Source organism: Rhyacophila brunnea, unplaced genomic scaffold (assembly GCF_057557595.1).
Source record: "Rhyacophila brunnea isolate RB1 unplaced genomic scaffold, BYU_Rbru_1.0 scaffold_7, whole genome shotgun sequence".
Classification (NCBI taxonomy): Eukaryota; Metazoa; Arthropoda; class Insecta; order Trichoptera; family Rhyacophilidae; genus Rhyacophila; species Rhyacophila brunnea.
This window is the reverse complement of record NW_028233339.1, coordinates 6080266-6103420: the sequence shown is the minus strand read 5'-3', so window position 1 is coordinate 6103420 and position 23155 is coordinate 6080266. Positions and strand designations below refer to the sequence as shown.

At 35.0% G+C, this 23155-nt stretch overlaps 1 protein-coding gene across 2 annotated transcripts; it reads left to right on the top strand.

The window, feature by feature from the left end:
- Positions 1–5551: 5551 nt before the first annotated feature.
- Positions 5552–21651, top strand: LOC147064409 (actin-binding protein IPP). Of its 2 annotated transcripts, none has more exons than XM_085957930.1 (11): positions 5552–5630; positions 8218–8550; positions 8848–8992; positions 10293–10431; positions 11817–11982; positions 12598–12777; positions 13246–13409; positions 15789–15924; positions 16063–16273; positions 18835–19055; positions 20274–21651. In XM_085957930.1, exons 2-11 carry the CDS (start codon positions 8311–8313, stop codon positions 20502–20504), a joined length of 1833 nt encoding a protein of 610 aa, XP_085814056.1. In that variant the 5' UTR covers positions 5552–5630; positions 8218–8310; the 3' UTR covers positions 20505–21651. The 2 variants fall into 2 exon arrangements, with proteins under 2 accessions (XP_085814056.1, XP_085814055.1); XM_085957929.1 differs by lacking the exon at positions 5552–5630 and adding an exon at positions 5719–5858.
- Positions 21652–23155: the final 1504 nt, after the last annotated feature.

Sequence of the window (23155 nt, the reverse complement as noted above, 5' to 3'; positions counted from 1 at the left end):
CTCCAGAATGTAATTCTCCCCAAATTAAATAAAGCAGATCAAAAAATAATGTTTAAAAAATATTAAAAAGGCCTGGTTCTCCAAAGACTCTGACCACATGCTTTTTTCTTATTCATTGAACCCTAATGCGGAGAAAAGTACCTTTACATTTTTGCTAGAGGAAGGTCTTCCTGACGAATATCTGAGCCAACCGTACGTATTGCGATGCCTATACAAAACACCAATTTCTATTTCAACTGCCAAATTTAAAGATCTGTCTAAACTTGTACAAAATAAAATAATTCTATCCAGATACCATGAATAATATTTGACAATGGGGCATCACAGTTCAGTTGGTGATACACTGAATGAAACAGACGAAGAAGATGAGCCACCTAATAATTTATAATGTAATATTCTATGGATACAGATTACTTTTTATAACATAATTCTTGTTTAAAATTTTTAGTAAAACACAGCATTACTTTTTAATTATAAGGTAAGGTGAGTCGGGGTAAGTGTAACTTTGGGGTTAGTGTAGCTACTAAGATATCTCAGTATCTACTACAAATTGGATGATGCCATCTATGGAAAGGTGATAGCAAAGTCACCGATTTATAAAAATAATCAGAAATGGTGTCGATACCATGTTTTTTGAGGTGACTACATGGATTATTATCCAGACGACATTTTGAAGTCGACGAGTGAGATGGTAGCTGTTACTAAAATATTTTTTTAAACACGGAAATCTGCACATTGTGGTTGTAAAAATTGGTGAGTATATGTGTTTTGATACGCTGCTTCACGTGGTGTTATCGTTTTACTGAATCATAAGCATTTGAAACCTTTAATCAAGTAGACACACTTCCCCCACGAAAGTAAACACGTGGGGTAAGTGTGCCTTTGTATTGTGTCACACTTCCCCCATATATTTTCTATGAATTTGCAAAGTCAATATTTTAACTAGTGATGGGACATGACGCATTATTTATATCGATCGAAGTATCGAAGATTGAAAATGTTCGTAATTGAAATAGAATGTTTATATGTAAGAATTTGTATACTAGTATAACCTAGATAATTCTAAATCCAAAATTTGATTTAGAATTCGCAAAAATCGCTATAAATCGAATTTTCTGAAGAAGAAAAAAATCGTCAATTTGTATGGGGACTGTTCGACTCAAAAATGTTCTTCTAAGCCTATAATTCTGGATTGTAAAGTCGTTCAATTACCAAATAAAGAAGTTACCGAAAGTTTAATAGAAATGCCACTGTTACAAAAGTTTCCTGCAGAAAATATAGAAAAAACTTTGTTTGAAACACTTTTCCTGAATTCTATCAGTAGTAAGGCGCCTATAAAGAATAAGAGAAAAATGGTTGCCCCATGAGCAGAAGTGATTACATGTTATGATGTTATAGAGCGAATGAAAAATAATGTCCCAATAGAAAAGAAAATAAAGCCATTGCAAGACAAAACTAACATGCAGAAGAAGGTATTGAAACCGATAAAAGTACACCAACACAAAAAAAAACACGAACCCATGTCATCGGAAAAAGATTTGTCATGGACATCAAGTGACGAAAGCGAAGATAATATGCAAGACTATATCAATGTTTGATCAGTTTGATGATACTGCAGTTGCATCTAATTCAGAAATGTTAGAGATTGGAAAATGGATTGTAGGTAGTACAATTTTCTACAAAAAAAAAACTGTGAAACATTTTGTCGGAGTTATAATAAAACATGAGCAAGGTGACAAAATTCTGACAAAGTTTGCTCGAAAACGAAACTATATTTTCATTTCCAAGAGTAGAAGACATTTACGAAGTGAAAGAAGAGGATGTCATCTGCGTATTGCCTTAACCATCAACTGGACGAAGAGGCGAAATAATTTTCAAAACAAAAATCTCTGGTTACAATATTCAGTAGGTACATAGTCATGCAATTTCAAATATTGCAATTCGAAATAATTAAGTTAGAATAAATAGTTTTGTAAGTAAGCACTTAACTTGAATTGTAAGTACAGTAAAAACAAAAGAATGATTCGAGAATGAGACCCAAAACGTTGCTAGAGATTTAATGTTTTTGTGTATTAATTATTATTTTTTCTTTTATATCTTACTCTCTATTTGTATCCACATTTTATTTTTGCTGATTGTTAATTATTTTGTAATAATACGAAAATAATCATGTTAGGTATATTAAATTCCATCAACTGTTTGTGAATGCTCACTGTTTCGAGCTAAAAAAATAATGTTTTACCCTATTAATTCTTGGTGAAGCTATTATAACATTTCAAATTTAACTCATTCTTTCGTACACTTATTCTCACGCCGCACACAATCGACAAACCTCTTTATTGTTTTGATTTTACTGTAAGTGTTTACGTCTTTGTCATGTAATTACTGACTATTTTTAGGGTTACTTTGCATTCCTGTATTGTATACTTTGTATTTGTGCTCTTTCGAGACGAATAAAATTATAAGTTAATCTTCAAAAGCCTTTGATTGATTTACCTACCACTCCTGTTGCTCAGATAACCACATTAAATAATTAAGTACCTACCGAATAAAAAACGTCATTTTTGTTTCGGGACATCACTAGCTCTACATACATGAAGTATGACACACTTACCCCAAAAAAAATGAGATCATTTTTGATGAAAATCTATACAAAAATTTTAATTTATGAATCAATATCCATTATATGATATATTACCTTTCTATGCATGTAATACGTTATGGTTTTGAAGAACTTTTGGAATAATGGTGAATTTAGTTACACTTACCCCAATATTGGGGTAAGTGTAACAAACTGACTAGTAATCAAAAAATATTAAAATGTCGTATTATATAGTAAGATATACAGTGGGTTCCTTCTGTACATATTAATTGTAATGATATTGTAGATCATATGGTAAAGTTTTCAACTCTTTAAAACATACCTATTCATCATGAACCAGGTTGAAATTCATCTCATCAAATTCTATGTCACACTTACCCCGACTCACCTTACCTACCTATATGACTTATTGTTTTATTAAGATATAATAATTATATTTCTTTTGAATTTGTCTTCCTTTTTAACAATTAAAAAAATATGTTAATAATTATAAATTTGTTTTATTTGTAATTTAAAAAAATATTTAACAAAATTTTATGTTTATGATAAATAAAGTCAAATGATGTAACCCATAAGGAATCTCCTATAAAAATGAGATATTGACAATAACTGAACCATCCAATTGATGTAACCCTCATTTTCTAATTTGAAACATTTTTTATGTAAAACTGGTTTAAAATACATGTGTTTTAGTAAATAATAAATACTTCAATAGTTAAAATCGTATTAATTATATATATTTTTTTTATACCTCATAATAGAATATTTCTGATAAAAACAGTTTTTACTCTCTCCTGAACAATTTCAATTTTGAGGGTTACATCAATTGGCCAAAACACCGTCGATATGGTGGAAATATAGAATTCAATTTGTAGCCTGACCAATAATTGGGTGCCAATACCAATATTTGCAAGCTTATTCTAAAAACTGTTATTCAATCACTCAAAGAAAATTAATAACTATTTTGTTTCACCGCAAAGTAAGCAAGCTGTGAGTGTTTCCTTAAGGTGACACATCAGTGAAACGGCAAATAATTTTCAACTGTAGACGCAACGAAATTTTGGACTCGCTCGCATTCAGTGAGAGAACGTCGAGCTAGAAACACGTCACTTTGCTTCGTGATGGCGACGGGCCAATTAATTCTTAAATCGTGTAAAGATGATTAAAAACGTTACCCATTTACTTTAAAAAGAAAACATGTCAATGAATATATTATTATTGTTACTAATAGAACATAAAATGGACGTATGTTGGATTTATATGACAAATAATATTTCGTTTGACAGGCGTCATTTGCACCCGCGACCCGCAATCCGCGCATCGCCTAGCAACGATCTTTTTAGACCGTGCCTCAACTGATGTACGGCCTTAATAATTAACTATAATTCGAGCATGCAGCCAATTAATACTTTGGACGCGGAAGACGCACACGGCGCGTAATGACCAGGCGGCCGATCGATGTAATTAACGTGCATTTTAAAGGGGGCAATTAAAATCTCAGTATCTCTTCAGCAGCGAAAGCGTTAAACAAGTTTCACTGTAGATTTTTTTTATTGATTCCCGAATAATTCAATAACCATAGACTAAAGAAAAGAATTGTGTATAATAATTTATTGTTGTTTATTTACTATTACAAGTTTATCACAATATATTCAACATGGCCCCCAGGCCAGGATCTTTGGCGGGGCCTCCTACCTATCGTTAAGATTAATCGCTCTGCTGTGTAGAGTAACACCACAACAACCAAAAATTGCATCCACAACCATAAATTTGTACATGTTAATAACCTCAAAGTAAAATAGCGCCGCAGGTGACTTTATTTCTTGTTAGAGCAAATTTAAGATGTGTATTTATCTGGTCTACTCGCCACGCCGGGCCCCTAGGCTAGAGCCCTGTCAGCCCCCCCCCCCTTCCTTGTGAGGGCCATGATCTTCACTCCTTCAAATATTCAGCACCATATTGCTCGATTAGACCGAAATACGGTATCAACTTACTGGTGGATAGATCACTCTCCAAGAAAAAGTAAATTGCATACCTACAATATTGTCAATGGTGCCACATATTATAAACTTAAATAAAAAAATATTTTAATGTTAATCACTTTTGAAACTTTGAAAGTAGATTTTTAAAATCTTGGGGTTTGCAGGAAACACTTCTAAAACTTTCAAAAATGTTCTCGTTCTATCGAAGTTTCTATAATTTTTCACCCTTTGAAAAGTAACGAAGAGGACATCAGAAGTCTGCTTCAAAGAACAGAAGTGATAGAAGATTTTTTGTTGCGCCGAGAAGCTATCATTTAATCCGTTCTTGAAACGGCGGTAGAAGAGCTCCCCCGTGGGCCTGCCCGTCGCCTCGATCGCCGCCCACTTCTGCGGAGAGAGCCCGAAGAGGGCGCCCACCGTCGCGCCTTCGAACATCACGAATACCTTGCCATATTTGTCGCCGACTTTGACCATGGCCGTAGAGTAAACGCTGTTTTTCGTCGCAAACACTTTCGCAAACTCGAGGTAAAAGCTGTTGATCGGGCCCCAGCCGATCGCGCCCATTTGAAGTCGTCGTCCGAACGATATTTTGGAGGGCTTTCTGCTCGTGAAAACTTCTAAACTCGATTCCGTCAGCGACATTATTAAGCGTTTTTAATCTTGCTTTCATAAAATATACTATCGATACATTCCAAATTTACTTGAAACATCTGAGCCAATATAACAAGAGAAATGTAAAACTATATTGGAATATATTAAATGTTGAAACAATATGTTGCAATAATTTGAATTTTTGACAGCAGTTCGGAACCATAGATAATATACGTTTCAGGAATCAGGATTGCCAGTGGATAAAATATTTTCTCCGCCGATGAATTTATTTGCTCTAATGTTACAATGTATAATAATTATTATATTATATTGAATAAAATATCTAATTATGGCAATATTAAATTGAAAGTTGAAACGTCAACTTGTCATAGTTTCTCATTAAGATTAAAATTAGTTGTTTTTATAATAACTACATCATTGTCATTCAATTACCTGTAATTATTCATACGTTTCTTATGCATACCTTCCGTATAAACCGTGTCGTAAATTAACCTACTCGAAAAGTATTTTTGACAGTTCGATTTTATATTGTAAACAATTCAAAGTGGGTTCCTAAAAAGGATAGCGATAAATGATTAGGTGCCTGTCTATATGTAATCCATGATCCGATTGACCATTATAATATACTGTCTCATTATTTTCTTCCATAATTTTAACTAAACGTGAGTATACGTCGTACGATTTCTATATTGGTACCTTCCGGTCAATTTTTAATATTTGCATTTACTTCACTCCATATTAAAAACTGAACAGCTTAAAATCATATATATATATTAAAATAATATTACATATAAAATTAGAATATTGATTTTGACTTACCTACCGATTTGATGAGATGCTTTACATTTTCTGTTCAGCAAAATGTTGAGGGAATCAATTCAACATCAATCATGTTAATTAAATGTAGATACTTGATATTCATAAAGAGGAAATAACGATATAGTATTATAGTACCTAATTTACAATACAAATTACCATGTTTTCGCAATTGTCGGTTGTACTTGTTTAACTGGCATTGGCACTTGGCGATCGACATTACAAATTATAATTATTTATATATGTGCTCACTCACGTGCTACATTACTAGATTATATACCCTGCTTGCCACCTCTGGTCCTACAAATCCTCTCACATAGAAAACCAAAGTATTCAATTTTGACTTACCTGCACCTCAGCAAGCATTGGCATAACTCAACATTGGATAAATGTGTCGCAGATGCCCGTATGAGTTTTTATAACTTTCTTAAATTAATAATTATTGGACCGAAAAGCATCTGCGCCCTTCATGAAATAAACTGTTTTCGTAAAAAAAAAATATAAAAGCTCATGCGAGCATCTGCGACATAATTACCCAAGATTGCTACAAACCATTCCATAACAAAGGTCTGAGATCTTATTTCCAGTGTACTACTTGATATCAATAAGTCGACTGATTGACGGCTTCCATTGCCTTACGAAATGTCAAAATCTATATTAGTTAAAAGCCTATCCTATATGGTAAATCAATGAATCTCACCATACCATACCTATCCTCTGAATATACACGTGAATGACCTTTTAATGCACATCATACTTAGTAGATTATGAGAGTCATAATAAATATCGCTATCTTGGTATAGTAATGTCATGCTCTTGTATATGTCAAGCATGGCCCCCATATCTTGAAGCGGGCTCCCAGGCCAGATTGTTTTACGGGCCCCCTACGCATTGCTAAGGTTAAGGGCAGTGTGTTATTCTACGTTAGTGTTCCCGAAATGAATAGTAAAATTAGAGGTATTCCGTGTATGTTTAAAGATTTTTGTATTTTTACATAAATCCACTTGAATTATTGAGTTGTCGACACTCAGCATCATATCATGAAGCATTGATCGCAACCCTTTTCCACGTAACATGCGACCCTTCGCCATATTGGATAAATTGCCATTTTTATTAGTCAGGAAACACAATAAAAAACAATTATAAAATGAATTTTACGCGTGAATTATCGTTTAATTAAATCAATGAAATTGCATGGCACATTCACTTAATTTTTAAGCCGTAGTCGACTTTTTTTTACTGTTAGAGTAAATTTGTGATGTGTAATCTCACTAACCTGGTCGATCCACCACACCGGACCCAGGCTAGAGCCCTGTCAGCCCCCCCTTTACTTTGTGGGGGCCATGATGTCAGGTACAATCTGATGGCAGATTCATCATCAATAATATTTTCAAGTCCATGTCTAATCTAACCAGGCATGCTGCTCTTCATTATAAACAGTTCTATTACCAAGCTATTAAAGTATTCCTTACTACTGGATATCTATATATTATACGTGGAATTTATGTGGAATTTAAAACTGTATTTTGGAAAATAACAATATTTTATTATTACTTATTTATATCTAATTCCTATAAGTTACAAAAACAATTTCCAATTTTTATTTACCGAACCATTTTGATTTTGTAAAAAAGTAGGTAAAATTATTCTATAACATTCTATGAAATTAATGAAATTTATAGCACAAAATGTATATGTACTTAAATAAGTGCGTAAAACACTATACTACAGCTGGCCAAACTGTGTAAACAATATGTAAAATTATTTCATCCGTGCGTGCACGTCGTTAGCACTCGGTATACGGTTGTATGGAGAATTACACGTTATTGCTACATAAGATTAATACACAGCATGCATTCGCTTGTACTGTAGGAGGCACTGGTGATGCACACTCACACACGATTATCTGTATAATTTTGCGGTACCGGTGATCATTTGCGTTGTCAACGGATTTTATTCATTTCTCTAACAAGACAAACAACACACCGATCACAACTTATTAAGTATAATATTAATTTAGAGTAAATATTTTTTTCTATAAATATAAGTGGTACTTATATAATATTAAATTGGGCATAAAATGGCATGGGCATCATGGGTAATAATTTTTAGATTTTAAATTGGCAACTTATATTCAAATTTCTTGAATATTGGTTATGTTTGTAGCACATATTTAAATCACGAATACTTAAATTAAAATTTCAGATTAACAAGGAAATAGTATCTTATATGAGGATATTAACAAAATGTGATTCATCATTCTTATGATATTGTTAAGCGGCAATTCGAGCGAGAAGCATGTTAAACTTTTCCAACAAGAGTAAGAATGAATGCAAGCTGCAGTCCAAAGCGCCCGAGTTGTGCCAAGGAGCGCTGGAGCCGTCCAATGGCAACGAGGTCGCGGGGCAGACGTCCGATGCCACCAGACCCTTCATGTGCAAGAACTACTCCCACAAAGTCATTGACAATTTAAACTCAATGAGAAAACTCTCACGGTTTTGCGATGTAGAACTTATTTCTGGAGACACAGTTGTAAAGGTAATAATACTTACATATTTCAATTCATATTATTTGGTGAATGAAAACTAAGAATTTACATTTTGTTTCTTAGTGGAAATCATTTGTGGGTTTATTGAAAGAAATACCCAACACTAATAATTGTGTTTGTTTATTCTACATTTACAATTTTTATTACTTTTTGCGCATTTTGTCCAACATGATAATGTCCTATATACTTTACTTAATTAATGTTAATGATTAGATTTGAAATTACTTTAAATGAAAGATTCTTCTGGGAAAACATTACTGAAAAACTGTGTCAATGTACCAATTTAGGCTCATCGACTTGTCCTGTCCGCTGGCAGTGCATATTTCTCCGCAATGTTCAGTGCAGGCTTAGTGGAAGAGCGGAGAATGTCTGTTCCAGTTCCTGCTATATGCCCCCAAGCTTTGCCCATCATCATCGATTTCATATACACGGGTAAATATATATTATAATACATTGCCTTTTTTTACTATAATGGTAAACCCCTGAGCAGATTATTTGTTAAAAGATTAAAAAGAATCAATTTATCTAGTAATCAGATTTGTAAATATGTACTAGTCTGCATTAGAAATATTCAATAGTATTTAAAACAAAATAATCAATATTTTGGATTAAACACATCATTACCCCATTCTTCTTTCAACCATGTCCGATCCTAATAGAATCATATGGGCCTCCACAGAGTAGAGGTTTGTATTAACAGAATTTGTTTTTTTACGAGAAATGGATGTCAGCCACTTGCTCAACCTATTAGGACCATACCCTGACAGACACACATTGAAAAACAATATGCGTACTTGCCAGACCCAGGATTCGAACCTGGGACCCACGGCATTATAGTCCAACGCTTATTACCCCATTAGCCCAGATCAAATTTAGTACCCTGTACTTATCGTCAACTTTATATGGTTCCGTAATAAATAATAATACAATATTTGAATTGTTTATGTTGACAACTGTTCAGAATCACCACAACCACTTCAAAAATTCAATCTGAACATTTGCAACTCCCAACTTTCAAGTAAAAGTTGTCAAAGTCACGACAGAAAGAGAAGGTGTGCATACTATGTTAGCTTATCTTTTCCCTTACACCTTCCTTCGGGTCTATTCTATACAAAAGGCTGCTTTCGTCCGCTAAAACCGTTAACTAGGGTATATTTGTATCAAATTATTAACACGTTTTGTAACAATTACAATTAGCTCGTAATAATTGTTGCAATAAATGCTATATTTTAACGGCATGCCGCCTGTGCTAAAATTTAGAACATGAGCGATAGAGAGAGAGCGAGAGAGAGACAGTTTCGACTGATTAACTGATTACAATACAATCACAATTATAATATTTCAATATAAAATGTATGTAACAAATACTAACACATTATCACGTTAGCGGTCGATAGTCGCCTTTTGTATAGAATAGACCCGCTTAGAATGACATAGTAAAGTTTAATTCACTTTATTTATTTCGGTTTCATTATTTGGCAGCTTAAGATAAGACATATCTACATTGCATAGGTCTTCTCTGGAGATTTTTGCAATGTACATATTTATTTACATATTAGGAAATGTTGGCATAAAGGGAATGCACACATAATAATATAAGGAAATAATAAAGTGATTAAGTACTGTGAAAAATGATACAAAATTTAATTTGTTAATAGGTCAGCTCAGCCATAGTGATTTCTAGAATATGTGTGAGGAATTCACAGTTTGATGTTTGAATAATGATTTCCAGGGAGGGTAGAAATCTCTCGTAGCAATGTTCAAGAAGTGTTGAGTGCGGCAGACATGCTGCAATTGCCCGATCTGGTGGCCGGCTGCTCCGAGTTTCTCATCAGAGAACTTCATCCATCCAATGCCATCGGAATTTACATGTACGTATAATTCATTATTCTTCAAGTCTATAGGGGTCCATTATATTTCTAATTATATATTTTAAAAATGACAGTTGGATATAAAAGGGGATGATAAAACAAAATTGAGCTGGGAATTGATCAAATACACCGGTTATCACAATATTGAGTAAATCAACTTCCTGGAAAAACGTTCCATTAGTTATGCCAATTGGGAGGGCAATAACTATGTTTAATTAAATCGTTTCAGATATTGATATATTCCATTTAGGTGGACGTTGTTTTATAGGTTTTTAAGACAGGGTCTATCAACCTAGTTCACTCTGTGCGCTTCCATGTACTTTTATTATTTTATTATTTACTCATATTACCCTGTATTTTTATTTCAACATTGTTAACACTTTGTCATATCGTGAACGCTTTGAATTTATAATTTGCCATGTTAATTATATGAGGCGTCTAATTCCAAAAAGCGATAAGTCCACATTTGGTCAAAATAGAGAAAAAAATATGTATGTATTCTTTGTATAATTTTACACAATATGTATTGATCTACAAATTCCAAAACGCGACATAACCCTACGAAAAAAAGTCGATTTATTACAAAAAGCGCCAAGTCCATGTTTCATATTATTTAAAGCTTGGTTGATTTCACGCGTGTTTAAGCCAATAAGGGAACGTTCATTATTGAAAAGGGCGTCTCCCATGCTGTAGCATCTGGTAAACTCATGACAGTGCCACGGAAATATGTGCCTTATGCAGAATAAATTAAAAAGTGAGGTACAAGTAGCGCTGCGTCCAATTTTATTTTGCCTATATTTATTACATTTAAGAGTTTATCAGCTGAAACAAATTGCCATTTGGTTGTAATTTCGACATATAATACAACTGAAAAAATAATCTCACGTTAAAACAAATAATTGAAGCTTGAAACATAAAAACGTTGTTTCCCGAAAATATTGAATTGTGGACTTGTCACTTTTTGTAATTAGACACCTCTATGTAAAATAAATAAATTTGAATATAAAAAAAAATATGTGTTGCTATATAATTATGTCAAAAAAAATTGTTTAAATTCAGAGTACTCTTCGGGGAACTGTTCCATTTACCACGTCATTCCTATTCAACCCGTTTTATGGTAGCTAAAATACATATTATTAAGTCTAATTAATGCTGGAGAAAATTAAATGTTACAAGTAAATAAATTTCACGGATGCATGACTATTGACATAAGTTGGCTGATGCTATTTTAATTTCCTTATCTTGTTTAATAACACTAAGTATCATTTAGTAATAAATAATGTTGTTCAAACAGAACAAAACAATACATAGCTTGTTTTCACCAAAGTTGTTGGTGACCAATTTTTCATTTTTTTTCTTTTTACTTTTGATTCTCTTCAAATAAGGTTTGCGGAATCTCACAACTGCAGAGAGCTGGCGCAGGCGGCTCTGGACCACATACACTGGCACTTTCCTCAGGTGTCTTCGGGAGACGAACTCCTCGATCTTCCGCCTCACCACATCGCCACTCTACTCTCCTCCGATCGGCTAAGGGTCGATTCCGAAGCTCAGGTCCATTTTTTTAATATGTATTTGACAAGAACTGACATGTTCTGTGTTGTATTATTAATATTAAAAGTAGAAAACTAGAGTACCTCGGTAACATAATAAGAGGAGAAAGGTATAGCATTCTCTGATTCATTATCAAAAGACAGATCGACAATATATGTGGCAGAAGAAAGACTGCATTTCGTGGCAACTCCACCGATCTGTCTCCGGGCAGCAGTCAGTCGAAAGATCACAATGCCCTAATGGCGGTCTACCTCCAATGAGAGACGGCACAATAAGAAGAACAATCCTATAACTATTATATTTTTGATTAATAATGAAACTGGAAGGAATAAGATGGCATTCAGTCATGGTTTCTTAAAATTTATGGGTTTAAGGAATTTCCGTCAATCAGGGTTCTGCCATTCGGTGTTACTTATGGATTTGAAATGCACATGTGTATTCACAATATGAATTCTCTGCATTTATGAAATATTATAAATTTTTCAGTATCACACATGAGAACCTACCTACCTTCAAACGAAACTTCACAATATACAATTTTTACAAAATGAGAGTTTACAATTTCTAAACTGCGAAAATACAGAGATTTCACTAGAAATGTTCCTATAACCGTAGGTGCTGGAGGCGGCACTTCGCTGGGTGGAACACAGTGCATCAGAGCGGCGTCGGCACGTGTTTGAAGTTCTCGCAGCCGTGCGGCTGGCATTGCTTGGGGCCCCAGCCCTCGACCGCGCCCTCCACCGCTGCCAGGACGCTTCTCTACGCGTCGCCTTGAGGAACCACAAAGCCGATTTGGTATGATGCGTTTGCTACTCCTTTTTTAATTACGATTGAAGCCCTGTGCTAATAGGTACATCTTGAGGCTCGCCAAAAATACATTGAAATAAACTATTGTTTAAATTCAACGAATAATTCACAAGATTTGAAAATGTAACATTATTTATTGAACATACATAATTTGAAAACACCTTAGATATATACAACTAAGTACTGGGAAAAAATAATTTTGAAAAAAATATGATGCCCAGCAAGACTCGGATCCGCATTCACTGGATTTGCGCCAATGTGCTTTACTAATTGAGCCATATGTGTCCTATCTGGTTATGATGAAATTAGCTAGTAGTTTCATATTTAAGCGCTTCACAAATTACGCTCATTTTGGCAGTCAGTTTTTATGACTCAATGTGTCAATTAGTTTAATTTTATTAGTTATATAAGTTGTTACCGTGTAGTGCACATTGATTTATGTGTGCTCGTATGTAGGTGTCGCGGAAGGGGGCACTGGTGTCGCTCGGGGCGGCGCCACGGTCGCGTGCTCGCCGCCGCGTGTTGCTGGTGGGAGGATCGTGTAGAGAGCCCCCGTGTGGTGCGCACCGCGCCTCCGATACCACTTTTAGCTCTGTATTGCGCTTCGATCTGCACACCAGGTACCTTTCGGTCCTTATTTCTTCTCACTGTAAAACATTCGTCTACTACTGATGTCTTCTTTACGTATTGTGGCCGCATATGCATTCATAATTCTAAAATTTAACAGTTGGGATTTTCCAGTTGTCCTTACTAGTTAATCTTTGATAAGCATCTTAACTTGCTCTATATGTGTCTATATCCTCTGCGATTGGCCTGTATCTCATACAAGCATAACTCAGATTCGTAGCCAAGGTCGAGTATATTTAATGATTTAAAATATCGATCATATCACACAGATACATGTTTGGGAGTGATGATGATTTGCTAAATTATGGCTGATTATAAAAATTATCGGCATTCAGGGATTTAATAAGAGTTTCATTAGACGTTTACGTATTGTTGGTGCAGGAAAAACATTCACGGCCTGCCTTATAGCATATAGCAGTGGCGAAGGCTCCATACTAAGCGATTATTTAAAGCTTACCTTCTATTTTCAAGTATTTAATTTAAATAAATAAATATCTTTATTGTAGGTTATAATAAAAATATTGATTGTCATCTATCGTCGTTATTTATAAGTAGAGCGTTTAATTTAGTCAAGTTTCAAATCAAAAATAAATGACGGAACGTCACAACGTGAGTGCTATTTTTAGAATTATTTCAACGATAATCCAAGCCGAATTTTCTACCGCAATTCAGTTGCCAACTTCATGCATGTCTGCGTTTTTGTTCCCGACTCGGAAGCGTTAACAGGACAAGCTTATGCGCTATGTTGATTTGTTTATTGTCTATGCTTATCTTTAAAAGCAAATAATAAATAATAAGGATGATTAAAAAAAATAATAACTATTGTGTTCGATCACATATAATTTATAAATTGTTATTAAAAATAAATATTGTATTAATTCGCGATTATTATTTAGGTTACTTCAATCATAGACAAACATAACATGCTATTCACAGTTCATGTCATTTTGACATTTCAAAGCGGTGATAAAGGTTTATTTTATAATACAAAATTCAGTGTGTTACTGTGTTTTGAATGTGGATAAATTATCTCATATTGTACCGAAATCATTCGCCAGTGCTTTAAATATATAAGTATTTATTAAATTGTATAGTGTCCCGATAGAAAATGTGCGAAGGATTGCATTTAAAAAAAATCATTCCCGAGATTGACGTTTCTTCAAAAATTAAAAATTATCAAAGCTTGACCTTCCAAGGGTTCATTTAGATTTGAATAAAGCAAAAAAACTTATATTAGACATTTTCACAACAATTTATATGATAAATATTTGTTTTTAACTGGCAGTTATACATTAAACAAACTTTTTTGTTGGCGATGCGTATTGTTTGGTAAAGAAAAGTATGCGTGGAATTCTACTGCCATAAGTGATTTAAATAATTTGACAAATTCAGCGGTGAAACCTATGACCAGTGTGTCGTTGTCATTAGTGTGCACCTATTCATCAGTAGTAATATCGTAAGTATTATCTTCTTATTTCCCGTAAGTTACCTGACAAGTGTGCTCTTTTTCTCTGATCTCCACAGCTTACCTCTTTCCAAAAGTCACCCTTCGCCACTGCCATATAGTAATACTTTGCACTCTAGGAAAGGTTAAATAACAATTACATTCATTTGGCTGAAGTGCTTTTGACTTCCCGAATAATTTCATGAACTCCCAATGTGCCTACACGTAAAGAATTCAATCATTGTGTAGGTACTATATATATGTCCCATAATTGAATTATATCAAATTGAATAATAAATTGTTGATTTTCTTGACATTTTATTTATTGCGTTAACAGAGTATGGTAGAATGGATATAGGTATTATGATTACGTATAAAACAACAAAAACACCATTGAATCAATTTGCATTTTCAGAATCAAAGCAAATCAAAGCAAGGTCTTCATCATCAACGTAGAATCGACCGCTTGACGTAAATCTGCTCATTGTAAAAAAATAATTAATTTAATTCTAAATCTAATATAAATTTGACTCGAACCTCGGTAAGCAATGTTTAAATGCGTGACGCGATATGCGCGAAGTTTCCACTTCAATATTTTATATTCAATGTGTTTCCTGTCGCGGAGATCTGGTCAGTTAGAAGATCTCTAACTTTTTAACACCCACGACGGGTAGCGTGTCGACCTATAATGTTTGTTGTTGTTGTTGATTTTGTTTAATTAAGCACACACAATATCCAACGTTATTATTGATAACAAAATCATTCAGGATATATACTGACCATGTTCGATCTTAATAGATCATATGGGCCTCCACGAAGGTTTTGTATAAACAGATTCGTCCTAGGAGTAAGGTTAATTAAATATTAATATAGATTATTAAAAGAATTATTCCCGTTCATTACTAAGCTATTTTAACATCGGTAACAGGGAATGGAGCGAAGCACGTCCTATGAGCACAGGTCGCATCCTGCCGGGAGTGGCCGCGCTAGGCGGAAGAGTTTACGCAGTGGGCGGAGAGCAGGGAAGCCAAATCCTGGCGGATGGAGAAGTCTACGATCCTCAGGTGAATTACTCCTTTGACTGACGTCGTTTGATGTGCAATACTGATGCTGTGCTATGCCGATCGCCGATTGTTGCCTCAAAACAACAACGCGTCACAGGGATAGATAATAAAATATAAATGAAATTGCATTTGTTGTAGAGTGACACGTGGTCTGGCGTGTCCGCAATGTCGGTGGCGAGATGCGAGTTCGGATTGACGGCGTGGCGAGGAGCACTGTACGCATTCGGCGGCTGGGTGGGAGAAGACATCGGCGACTCTGTGGAGTGCTATGACCCTGCTACCGGCCGATGGGCCCCCGAAGGCACAATGCCCGAGCCTCGATTCAGCATGGGTGTCGTCACCTACGATGGTAAGAACATTATTGATTGAGAACAGAAGTTGCAACACATTGTATCTTCTAGATAAATTATTGTCTTTAGTCAAATTCGATGTCTGTTTATCAATGACATTTAGGAACCGAATAACTATCCTCTTTATCTTTGGTTATTTATATGAAGAATTGAGGAATTAAATAAAAAACCAGTTTTGAAAACCCTAACCGTATAAAGGGACTTTATTTTATTGATATAACTATTTGTAAAACTAATGGTACCCCATAAATCAGTCTGCCCCTTTCGTGTACATATACATATATAATACATACTGTTATACACATGTGTTTGATTTATACATTCGAATGTGTTTAAAAGTGAACTCCACCAGTGCAATAGGATTCATTATTTCAAATTTGCTTTTCTCTTTATACAATATACTTATTGTCCTACTCTGACTACCACACTAACGGTAGAGGTAGTGATGTAAACTTTTTGTATTACAACACTTGATGACGATTCCAGAATGTTTTTTTAGTATGGCTGAATTTATAACTACATAATAGATAAATATGTAGTATTGTTTGTAATTGTTTGTAATTAAAAAATACATTTCGCTGTGGTTACTGACTTACACACTGTTATATTGTATATGATTGTCCATCTTAAGAGTAGGCATAACAGACCAATGTGATTCATATTTTAGTCGAGCAGAGTCCACAGAGCGAGCAGCACGTCATTTTAAATCAAATTTACAACAAAATACCTGGTCATTGAAGATTTTATTTTAAAAACATAATAATAATTATTGTCGGTAGAGCAATTCTTTGCAATGATTTATTAGGTACCGTCAACGCTGTCGCCGACCGGCCGAATGAAAACAATGTGAAAAATAATAAAAGTATATGGGGTGGGTACCTGCACGATAATATTTATTTTTAGGCGTTATAAATTATTTCGTGCATTGGCTTTACTCAACCAACAAAATACAATAATGGTACCTACCTATTGTTTCACTAGTACATAATATTATAAAAGTAAAATTGCATTACTAGTTTGTAAAAGTGTCAGACTAAACTCGGGTACATCACTAAATATATTCTACCTTTTTTTAAAATATGCATTAGAATTAAACAATATTTACCTATTTTTTTAAATAATTATGTAGGTCTTTATTATTATTATTATTAGTTTATTATAGTATTATGTAGCACATGAAATAAAAATGTAGGTAGATAATATGTGTTTCAAAATCCTTCGTATGTTTAGTTCTCGTACAATTTCAGGTTAAAAAATTATTAATCTATTTCTAAGTTTCTAAACTAGTAGACTAAACTCTAAGTTTAAAAACGTCACAATATCCACCATATTGGTTGCAATACTTCCCACCAAACAGCTGATTAACATATTGAATTTAGTAACATTTAAGTATATTAAAAGATACTATTTTCTGGTCACCCCATACTTGCTTAGTTGGAAAGAGTTTGTTTGTTTTAAATTTAATTTAGTGACCATTACTTTTGAAGCACGTATCGGCACCGACTTTTTAATATTACTAGTAGACCAACTATTTCGGACCACATATAAAAATATCATATTTTCAATTCTCAAGGGCATTTCTGTAGAGCGTCCCCTTAATAATGATGGTTAATGGTATGAAATATTCTTTTAGGCTTGTAAAACTAATGCAAATTATTTTTATCTTAGTGGGTTACTACAATTAATATATATCTCTCATTGCAAAATGGCATGAAGCTAATTTCATCATTATCCTTTGTGGCATTTTTTAAACTTCATTTTCATATATTTACATATTGTATATAAATATAGGTAAGTACATAATATGTACTTATAATATATAATATTATTATATTATTAAACTAACCAACGCACTGCACTCTAGAGGTGGGAAAACTGGAATACTGAAAGATAGAGAAACTCGAAGTGACGAAAACCAGAAAAACACGTTAATACTTATCAGAACTCGAGCACTAGTACCTATTCCGGGACTTGAGACTGACGTCAACTGATATAAGTCTCATACTCAACGGGAACTAAAACTAACTCCATATTATTACTATAAAACGAACATGTCACCATTTCTGTACTTTACAACTGGAGAGAAAGGGAGAGCAATGACAGTTGAGTATATCACGGCTAGACATACGTGTATTATGCTATCTCGCTCGTGTGCATTTAATGTCAATGGTATTGAAAGTCTACCAACAGTACCAACTAGCGAGTCGCGGCGATGATTTCAGCGCATGCGTTCGAACTTCGAACAAGTTTTTTGGAACAAGTTTATAAGGCCACACGTACTGAGTATGGGTAGTACATGCCGAGACTTGAGTACGCAAACTGGTGACAGTATATCTAACTCACCTCTACTGCACTCCCTAAAAATATAAACAATTTCAGTGAATATGAGTACAATTTGTTCTTTTTTAATGTATATGTATCATACTTTGAACGTCCTGAATTAATGAATTGTTATGGACATAATCTGTATTAAATAAATAAACCCCCAATTTGCATTGAAACCATTTTGTATCCAGTCTCGGTTTTGTTTTAATGAATCAATGTTTTATACGGTATGCAGGGTTGATATACGTGGTCGGCGGGTGCACCCACGCAGAACGCCACCTTTGCGAGCTTCTCTCATACAACCCGGTGACATCGGAGTGGCGCTCTCTGGCTCCCATGGCGGTGGCGCGCTCTCAGGCCGGAGTGGCCGTTCTGGATGGCTTCTTGTACGTGGTGGGGGGTAACAGCAAGTCTCAAGAGGTGCTTTCCAGTGTCGAACGCTACAGCTTCGATGAGGTGACCGCATTGCATTACTCACATTACGCGATGTTTCGCGTAGAAAGGTTTTTTAATGAAGTCGTTTTCCACATAATATACGAAATGTTTTTAATTTCAATCACCCGTTTTATAAAAAATCATGAATGCAAAACGAAAATTTTGAAGTGTTTCTAATGAACTATCTGACAACTTGAGATATTTTTATTCATCATTAATTATTATTTTGACGATTTTGTGTCGGTCATCGCCTGTGGTTTTGTTTCCTTGTTTCTATACTTTTTTACCGAGTATACGAGAAAATGAGTTGTGCCACATTTACTGCATTTAGGCAGAAGCGAATGGTTCTGTTGTAACAAAGCCTTACAAGCATTCTTTTAAAACAATCTAGAAAAAAATCTTACACCCTGTGGAATTCAAACATACGTCTTCCACTAAGAAGAAGGTAAGCGGTCTGAATAAAACCAATTAAGCTACTGACCCAAGTGTCATGATCATTCCTAATAACTATGCTACCCACTATTGGAGTACTGTTGAGTTGTTTATTTCAAGAGATAGTTCTTTTGATTTTCCTTGAGAGTGGCCTGTTTTTTGAAGCCTTTAAAGACCAAAATACCACCTGTTGGCGAGGTTGATCTGGCAATTTATTCCGTCGCTTATGTTATTTAAAACTTCCAAAACCTAACAAAAACAGATTGAACAGAGGCTGCCCCGTTTCACACGGGACACTTGTGTGGCGCCACCGGCGTGGCGAGATTCCGGATTTAGACATAACTGAATGGGTGCGTTCAGACGGGGACACACGAGTGTCGCGTTTATTTATATGTAAATACGGAATCTCGCCACGCCGATGGTGCCACACAGGTATCCCGTGTGAAACGGCTCTTAGACTTACAGAGATGCAGGAGTGCATTGGCAGGCATTCGGAAAATCGATCACTCGTAGGATATGCAAAAGTAAGGCTTCCGTTTACTGCGCTGAGTGATTACTGCAGGAGTAAATTTTGTTCCCTTTACCTAGGTACTCCTTTGTAAAGTCGCGTTCAATAGATTGATCAGTCTGAGATTTGGCTCTGGTATAAGCGTATCTTAAATTTATGTTTGATGAAAGGAGTAAGCTCTTCAAGTTGAAGTCTGCATCGTGTTATGACCTTGGGAGACACTGTTATCTATTGACGATGAAATGTTTTCGATGACTGCGAAATGAGCAGGGTCAATGTCTTCCGGTTTGTTGTTGCAGAACAAGTGGAGTAATGTATGCTGTATGTCGATGGGTCGGGCGAGTCCCGCGGTGGCGGCGCTGGAGGGAGCGCTTCTGGTGGCGGGAGGCGACCGCGCCCACGAGGCCAGCTTCTACCGCGCCCGTGCCACCATTGCTTCCGTGGAACTGTACGATCCGCGCTCCGACTCCTGGTGCTTCGCCCCTTCCCTACCGCAGAGCCGCTCAGAGGCCCGCACCGCCGTTCTCTGACCTTCTCCTCATTTTATTACACCTCCCTTCCTTATTAACTAAAGTCAGACCATTCGAAATCAAATATAAAACTGTCGCAGGTTCATTTAATTCTATTGTAATGTGTGTCCAGTGTAATGTAGGACAATCCTCATCAAGAATGTCTCTCATATTGGCCAAACGCTTCAGACTTCCTATATCTTCATACGAGCCTGGTCTCAAAAATGAAGACGTCTAAAGAAAGAATCTGTCGAGCACTTTCCATAACATCGCTTGAGACTTTCACTTTCACTCTCGGTTATTATCGTACTCGGTTGTAATACTGTCACCTTCTTAATTCTTTATTCTTCCTTTTTCTTTCTTCAACATTTTGAGCTCAAGAGTACAAAAGAGAACAGGAAACCTTTCTTACTCTGAGTAACATTCGCTGTCAGCTAAAACAAACGGTGTTCGAAAGACTTTAATCGACATTTTGCAATCATATGCCTAACGATACACTTTATTTACTACATTATCTCTTGAGAAACATGAAGAAAGGAAGAAGGGAGTTTATGGTGGCAGCATTAAAATTGAACTGTCTTTCTATCTAATATTCAGTTTCATACAAAATAACAATGACTATATTTGACCGATATTTAAAAGGTTTACATTTTTTCATTGTATGGACAGGGTTTAGGACGTTTTTGCGGATTGGTTTTTGAAATAGTAGGTACTAGCGCATAATGATTTTCACAAGATAAACAGACGATACGTACATCAGCAATCCAACAACAAAAGATTAAGAGCAAGTAAGGGGCTGCCATTAAGACAATTAAATTAAATGAAATAGGTAATAAATAATTGAACAGCCAATAATATAAGATACATGCATTGATCATTGATTGAAGGTTTGTGAAAATGTTTCTATCTTTTTTTATTCATTGTTTTGTTTCAGGCTACCAGGTGTAAGTATATATTATATATAATACGAGGGTGGGTCAATAATTCCTTAGAAAAAAGCATTAAAACAGTTTTTATTTTTGTATTTTTTTTTTATTTCTCAACATAATCTCCTTGGAGCTCAATACACTTGGTTAGACGTTTCTCAATTTTTTTTAAACCGTCAGAAAAATAAGTTTTCGGAAGGTCCTCAAAATAAGCATTTGTCCGATCGATGACTTCTTCATTTGAAAAAAAACGTTGTCCACTTGGTCATTTTTTTAAGTTTGGGAAAAGGAAAAAGTCACTGGGGGCTAAATCTGGCGAATACGGTGGGTGGTCGACCAATTCGAATTTCAATTCTTCAATTTTAGCCATTGATCGTAAACATGTGTGAACACGGGCATTGTCCTGATGAAAGAGGATTTTTTTCCTGTTTAAATGAGGCCGTTTTTCTTCAATTTTGTTTTTTAGCTGGTCCAATAAAGATGCATAATAATCCCCTGTTATTGTTTTTCCTTTTTCCAAATAGTCAACGAAAATGATTCCACGTGCATCCCAAAATACAGTAGCCATAACCTTACCAGCTGATTTTACGGTTTTCGCCTTATTTGGACATGGTTCGCCTTTCGCAATCCACTGCTTTGACTGTTCTTTCGTCTCGGGAGTATAGTGGTGTATCCATGTTTCATCTACAGTCACAAAGCGACGAAAAAATTCATCCGGATTGCGTTGCATGAGCGACAACAGGGCTTTAGAGGCCACCACCCTATTGCGTTTATTGTCGACTGTGAGCAAACGCGGCACCCATCTTGCAGAAATTTTTTTCATGCCCAATTTGTCATGTAAAATAGAAATGACGCTACCTTTTGAGATCCCTGTAACCTCAATTATCTCACTCAACTTTAATCTTCGGTCACTTAACACCATATCGTGGATTTTATTGATCATTTCTGGTGTAGTCACCTCTACAGGACGTCCTGAGCGTGGTTTATCCTTTGTTGATGTACGACCACGTTTAAATTCATTTAACCAGTTATAAATAGTTGCAAGTGAAGGAGCAGATATGCCGTGAACTAAATCCAACTCATTTTTTATTTCCTTTGCTGTTAATCCTTTTATATTAAAATGTTTAATAACAGCTCTAAACTCAATTTTCTCCATTTTCCATTTTTCCATTTTCCACAAGCAAATTTTTTTTTTAAATGTACGAGAAACACACAACAACCCGACCAATCTGATTGAAACTTCGCAGCATACTGAATCGGTAGTGCCGCTGCATGAAAACAAACCGCTTACAGTACTAGTCGCGCCACCTGTCGGCTTTTCTAAGGACTTATTGACCCACCCTCGTACCTTATTAGAGGATTATTGGATTATTAATTCTATACATTTACTACTGCATCACCAGTTTTCTTACTTATATTTAACTTATCGGCGGAATATTAATCCCACGGATGACTCTTTATAGGTTAACACGGGGTTTCCCAAACTTTTTCTGCAATGGAACACTTCGCAAACCCGTAAATTTAGACGGAACACTTAGCTTATATTTTAGGTTGGGTAATTCATACTAGTAAAAATTTAAAAAAATGTTAAAACACATTATTTATTTAGTAAAATTATTTTTAAATATAAAACTATAATATAAAACAAACATAAAAATATGTATAAATAAAGTACTTAATGACTTTGATGATTTTGAGTCCTTGAATTGCATATCTTCTTGATATGAGGCACAATATTGGTAAGTT

Coding starts and splice junctions, on each gene's coding strand:
- LOC147064409 (XM_085957930.1), top strand. CDS start 8,311: ATGTTAAACTTTTCCAACAAGAGTAAGAATGAATGCAAGCTGCAGTCC. Junction 8,993..10,292: donor CATCGATTTCATATACACGG/GTAAATATATAT, acceptor AATGATTTCCAG/GGAGGGTAGAAATCTCTCGT. Junction 16,274..18,834: donor GGGTGTCGTCACCTACGATG/GTAAGAACATTA, acceptor TACGGTATGCAG/GGTTGATATACGTGGTCGGC.